Consider the following 6,387-nt stretch of genomic DNA (forward strand, 5'->3'; position numbering starts at 1 on the left):
TGCTTGAGATATTAAGCCATTTGAAATGTAATGACTTACAAGTAAACAAAAACAAGTATAAGTAAACATGATGTATCTTGGTGCATTATCTTACGTCTTATTCCCGAGTTCTACTTAAGGAGACAAATGGGAGGATACAAAGGGAAAGTGATAAATTGATGTATCTTGTAACCGACGTTCTCCCACACCAGATCCTCCGCTATCATCTACAGCCTCATGCCACACACTTAGATTTGATTATCAAGTTTGGTTTTGATGATTTTGGTTTGGTTATGAGTTTTGATTTCATGTTTTATTTTGGTTTGGTTTTGATCTTTGATTTAGGTTCGGTTTTGAGGTTTAATTTTTGTTTGATCTCAGGTTTGATTTGGTGTCTATGGCAACGGTGATGGTTGTAAGCGGTGGCCGAAGGTAAAGTTGATGCAGTAGTGATTGTTGCGATTGTCAAATCTTTGAACCAGGAAGGATGAGTTAGAGTCAGAAATTCTTGGTTTTTTGGAAATAAAAATTATATATGATATATAAAGAGCATTTAAGATTGCTTCTCAAAATGCTTATTAATTTTTTGGAAAAACCAGTAATTCTTAACTTTTTGGAAAAATCATTTTTTTGCTAATAAAGTTAGTGTTGCAAAACACTTTTTTTAATTTATTGGCTTTTTAAAAAACTAATAAGTCATTTTAAAAAACACTTTCAAACATCTACCAAGTCAATTCAGATATGATACCAGATAAATTCGGGAAAAGAAAAAAAAACAAATAATAATGATAATCCAAATTTTAAAAAATTAAAACGAACAACAAATATTACCTCAAACTAGGGATGAGAATTTGGTCCGAAAACCCGAATCGAACCGAATTATACCCGAATAAGCAATTCGATTCGATTTTCGGGTAATTAAATAAGACTTATTTGGTTTTCGGGTTATTCGGTCCGGGTTACCCGAATAAGGGCTTATTCGGTCCAAATGGACCGAACCGAATATGAAAAGTCACATTTTTTTTCTATCTGCACGATTGCTTATTCGGTCTTATGTTATATCAATCGTTACCCAAAATACTCATATAATGTTTAATGTTTAACTTATATACTTATAGATAGTTTTTTTAGGTATTTTGGATGTTTAATGTTTAGTGTTTAATATGTTGCTTAATAACTGTATCTTAAGATTGTGGTGGTTGGATTTTACATTTTATATATCAAGAATAGTTAATCTGTGTTATTCGTGTTTATCATAAGCTACAAAAGTCATACAAAATACAATATTTATAATCACATTGTAAATGTTATTTGGGTTATTCGGGTCCTTAATCATCTTGTACATGTTATTTGGGTTATTCGGGTCGGAACGGAACCGAACCGAATAATACCCGAACCGAACCGAACCGAACCCATATTACTTATTTGGTTCGGTTTTCGGTTCATACAATTACCCTTATTCGGTTTTCGGTTTATTCGGGTTCGGGTCGGTTCGGTTCGGTTCGGACCCGAATAACGTCCCTACCTCAAACCATTCTACATAACTTAGATTTGCTTTACAGCTTCAGTTAAAAAAAAAAAAAATGACTTGGATAAAGAGCCAAGATGGCATCATTTTTTTTCCCTGAAAAAGGAAATCCGCCACGTATGTGCCAGCAATGAACATCCATGGAGGAAAAGGATCAAAAACCACAACGTGGCGAGAACAGGAAAATCCGGCAATGTTGCTGACACTGAAAACAACGAGCTACGTGTTAAATCTTCCTTTCGATTTTCATCATCCCACTCGTTCTTCAGTCCCTATATGAATAAAGCAAGAAATCGTGAGGGAAATGGTTTAATTTGAGTTTCTCAGTATTGAAGAATCCATGGCGCAATCAACATTGAGAGCAAAGGAAGATGTACAATCGTTTGTACTGTTGAGTGGACACAGAATTCCCGCCGTTGGATTAGGGACATGGAGATCGGGTTCCCAAGCTTCCGATTCCGTCGCCACCGCTATTCTCGAGGTCACATCGATCATCCTTCATCCTTATTTCCAATCATGTCCTGTTTCTTCCATACGTGATCTGAACTCGATTCTTACACGACTGAAATCAGATCTCAAGTTTAGGTCACTTTAATTTTGCAAAAAAACAAATAAAATTTGATGAAACTGATCAGATTAACGCATTCTGGAGCTCTCAAAGTTGATGCAATGGTTGTTGTTCTTATTGTAAATTTAATTGCAGGCTGGTTATCGACACATTGATACAGCATGGGAGTATGGCGTTCACGACGAGGTATTCAAATCATACACTTTACATTCGTTTTTCCTTGTTAATTATAATAACAAACATTTTGAAACCTATTTTCAGGTAGGGCATGGTCTCAAGGCAGCCATAGATGCAGGAATCGAGAGGAAGGATCTGTTCATCACATCCAAGCTATGGTACACAATGAAATTTTAGTAAATTTGATGATAAATTGATAAGAATATAGAGTTTCCTTTAACATACATACATTCAGGTGTCATGATTTGTCTCCGGAAAGGGTTCGTCCAGCATTGTTGAACACACTTCAAGAGCTTCAGCTCGACTACCTTGATCTTTATCTGGTAAACTTCGTTATTCTTTTCATATTCAAATTCTATTCCATGAATTTTGTTGATAATACTTTTTACAGATCCATTGGCCATTTCGTCTTAAAGAAGGAGCCAGTAGGCCTCCCAAAGCAGGAGATGTCTTGAACTTCGACATGGAAGGTGTTTGGAGAGAAATGGAGAAGCTAAAAACACAAAACCTTGTTCGAGACATCGGAATCAGCAATTTCACGTTAAAAAAACTCAACAAATTAACTGGATTTGCACAAACAATGCCTTCCGTGTGCCAGGTTTCCATCATCTCATCTCATTTCAGAGTTCTTCATTCATCTTCTGAGCTTCAACTTTCTTCAAATCTTTTAGATGGAGATGCATCCAGGATGGAGGAATGACAAAATGCTGGAAGCATGCAAAAAGAATGGAATCCATGTCACTGTAACAACATAAACGACCTTTCTTCATTATTTTACTCTTTTCAATCATCAGCAATATCTCATTTCATGATATGTTGTAGTCATACTCCCCATTGGGTTCACAAGACAACGGGCGAGATCTGATCCATGATCCAACGGTGGAGAAGATAGCTGGGAAGTTAAATAAGAGCCCAGGGCAAGTACTTGTGAGATGGGCGATTCAAAGAGGAACAAGTGTGATACCAAAATCAACGAACGCAGATAGGATCAAGGAAAACATGCAGGTCTTCGATTGGGCAATTCCTGAACAGGATTTCAATGTTCTTAGCAGCATCTCGGATCAGGTTTGTGTAGTGATTTACTTTTTTTTTCCTTTGATTTTTATAATAATATTATTATAAAATTATTATGAAATTATAAGCAGAAGCGAGTTTTGCATGGTGAAGATTTGTTTGTGAACAAGAACGATGGACCATTTCGGAGTGTAGCAGATGTATGGGATCATGAAGACTAATCCATATTCCATGATGTGATGTGATAAAATCTTGAATGTAATATAATATATAGACATAATAGTATGTTTGTGAGTTGTAATATATTTTAGTTGCTTGTTTATTAGTTATTACATAATAAAAGTTGATCAACAAATTGTATGGTATGTGTATGGAATACGTATACACACGTAGCTAAATTAACTTGAAAGACAATCACAAGATGCAACGCCCTAGTTGCATGACTTTTGCTTTAGCTTTCCCAACTAAACCATATAAAGCATTAAGCATATGCCACTTTTGAATTTTGTGGCTAAGTTGATCATAAATAATACATGGGACCATTCCAGAACATCTACAGCTATACCTACATTCTTTAAGACAAACATCATATTCATTTAATCATGTAGGTCATTCCAAATCCCCTACAAAATCTTTGTTAAACCTTGCCCATAATCAGTGAAAAATCAAGAATCATATCATAACTATCAAGATATAAACATAATATGATCAAATAAAATGTGCATTCTTACAAGGCGAATCTAAATGAGGTGGAAAAAGATCTACACGTACAACATTTCATATTTTCATGTATAGTAACAAGAAAAAAAAAAGAGTAAAGTATATGAAATTACCAGTCACCAATCACCACCATTGATGAACAAGAACACCACGTTGTCTCAAGGATTTGAACAGATCCAAGCATTGTCCGTAAGTTTTTTGATACTTTGGGCTTCTCACACCAGGGCAACATTTCTGCCACCGATTGTAATGGCATTCAAGAAAAACCTCATCGATTAAACAAATAGCACCAGTTTCAATTAACCTTGGGATCAAATCAAATTCTGTCCCTTCAATATCCATCTTCATCACCACAAAATCTTTTTCTGTCACTGTATTCTTCAACCATTCTGCAAAATCAAATCCTTGGATCTCATCAATTGACCCCACAATCCCACCACCTGACTCAACTGGCTGAATCCGACCCATTCCTCTTCCTTTTTCAACGTTTTCATCGCCTGGAGTTTGGTTGATTTCAAAGGTTAGACTCTCGTTTTTAACCCATGCAGCGTATGGCAACAAGGTGACGCCTTTTTTTGATTTGTATTGATCGTGAAAGTGCTTATCTGCTTCAATGGCGTATATTTCGAATGTCTTGTTTTGCTTTGGATACTGTTTCTTGAACCAACTGGCAATGCTGGAACCATAGCTGCGAGAACCAACGTCTATGTAGATGTACCTTTGCTTGAAGGTGATGTCCACCATGGAAGGGAGATACTTCACATTCTGGATGTTTCTCTTTAGTGTCAGCCATGGTTTCAATGGTTCTTTTGGAATCAAAGGCTCGGCTCTCTTGACTAAATCTTGTTTATAGCCTGGAACAGAGCATTTGTTGTTTGGATTTTGATCGGTTTTTCTCCTGATTTTGATATCGTTCACTTTCTTCATCACGATTTCGTGTATTTCAGGCATATCGGAATCGAATCCATCGATATGACGTGAACGTATGAATTTACAACAATTGAATAAACCAATAAACGAATTGAAACTGTACGTATCTTTCGATGCTGTATGAACAATGAAATACCCTTCGGGTTTAAGTGTACGTTGAACTTCTTCGGCGAATTCCGCTGCCTTTTCCGATCTGTCAAACCCACCGCCGCCGGAGAATATAAAATCAAACGTGTTGTCGTGAAACGGCTGCCGGAACCCTAGCCCGTTAATTACCAGCGGCTTCGCCGCTTTCTTGTATATCCCGACTGCGTCGTCGACGCCAATCTCTTTCAAAGCGTAAACGTCGTCACCGATAGGCGTTTCAACGCACAGAGCCTTAGACTTTGTGAAAAGAAATCCGTCAACTATGAGATCCTGGAACACGGTGATATAAAACATCACACGTTTCTGAAACTCTGGCGTCGAAGCAGCAGCGGGATGGAGGATAACCGAGGAAGAAGATGCATGTCCGACACCGGCAGTAGTGACGAGTTTTTGATTTTCAAACAAATTTGACGAGGAGAAAAAGCAGAATTCATCGCCGATATCGCACGATTCGCCATGGATAACGATAACATAAGCAAACCGAATGCCGAAGACGAGAAGCGAGAATAAGAAAAATCGAACCACAATGTTTCGGAGGAAGCCGCGTTTTCCGGTGGAAGTCCCCATGGAGAGAGATTGAATTCAGTCGGGTATGGATGAGACTAACGGGAGCAGAAACGGGCGGAGGTGTGATTAGCACCGATGAGGGTTAGGCGAGGGTTATTGGAAGAACTGAGTAAAAATAGAAGAAATTGAAGCGTAAAATGGGGATGATAACATATCATTGTTAATGGATTACTACAGTGGGGAATTCGATTTACTCAAGGATAGTTCTTCTTCATTGTTATCTATTTACTTTGATTCTCTCTTATCTGCAAGACATGTAGAATTCTTGGAGGCGGAGGAATCTATGAAAGAAGAAAGAAGGATTCGCGGTTTGTGAAAAAGGAAGAGAGGGAAAGAGGAAAAGAGTCGGAAGACGACGACGTGGTGGGATGACCGGTTACCGGGAGAGAAGGTAAGGCGTATTATAACGTTAAAGAGACAGATAAAAAAGGATAACGCAAAAATATCAAAATGGGACATGAAGGAAACGTGTTTTGTATATAAAGTTGAAGTTGAGGATCTTAAATGTTGAAGTTGAGGATAACGCAAAAATATCAAAAATATCAAAATAAACTAGAAAGGTAATGAATTTTGGTCTTTATTCACATAAAGTATTTATATTTTTTTAATATACATTTGATCATTGAACTTGTTTGATCTGTTCAAAATAATGTAATATGACTAGTAATTAGCGGTAACATCACACTATCATAAACATGTCAAACAAATTTACCGGTCAAATATGTACGAAAAAACATTGATATCTAAATATGGAAAA

General features: G+C 37.0%; 2 protein-coding genes across 3 annotated transcripts; one reads left to right on the forward strand and one right to left on the reverse strand.

Moving 5' to 3' along the window:
- Nucleotides 1–1,251: 1,251 nt before the first annotated feature.
- On the reverse strand, nucleotides 1,252–6,071 carry LOC111898235 (uncharacterized). 2 transcript variants are annotated; one of them, XM_023894167.3, is made up of 2 exons: nucleotides 4,100–6,071; nucleotides 1,252–2,069 (listed from the first exon to the last, which is right to left on the reverse strand). In XM_023894167.3, exon 1 carries the CDS (start codon nucleotides 5,628–5,630, stop codon nucleotides 4,110–4,112), a length of 1,521 nt encoding a protein of 506 aa, XP_023749935.1. In that variant the 5' UTR covers nucleotides 5,631–6,071; the 3' UTR covers nucleotides 1,252–2,069; nucleotides 4,100–4,109. The 2 variants fall into 2 exon arrangements, with proteins under 2 accessions (XP_023749935.1, XP_042754534.1); XM_042898600.2 differs by lacking the exon at nucleotides 1,252–2,069 and adding an exon at nucleotides 2,409–3,276 and having other exon boundaries at nucleotides 4,100–6,070.
- Nucleotides 1,848–3,631, forward strand: LOC111898236 (aldose reductase). Its single transcript, XM_023894168.2, has 8 exons — nucleotides 1,848–1,988; nucleotides 2,211–2,261; nucleotides 2,337–2,410; nucleotides 2,488–2,575; nucleotides 2,644–2,850; nucleotides 2,924–2,995; nucleotides 3,075–3,317; nucleotides 3,398–3,631. The coding sequence occupies exons 1-8, from the start codon at nucleotides 1,848–1,850 to the stop codon at nucleotides 3,485–3,487; spliced, it is 966 nt and encodes a 321-aa protein (XP_023749936.1). The 3' UTR covers nucleotides 3,488–3,631.
- Nucleotides 6,072–6,387: the final 316 nt, after the last annotated feature.

This window comes from Lactuca sativa, chromosome 9, assembly GCF_002870075.4.
Source record: "Lactuca sativa cultivar Salinas chromosome 9, Lsat_Salinas_v11, whole genome shotgun sequence".
In the NCBI taxonomy this organism is placed as follows: domain Eukaryota; kingdom Viridiplantae; phylum Streptophyta; class Magnoliopsida; order Asterales; family Asteraceae; genus Lactuca; species Lactuca sativa.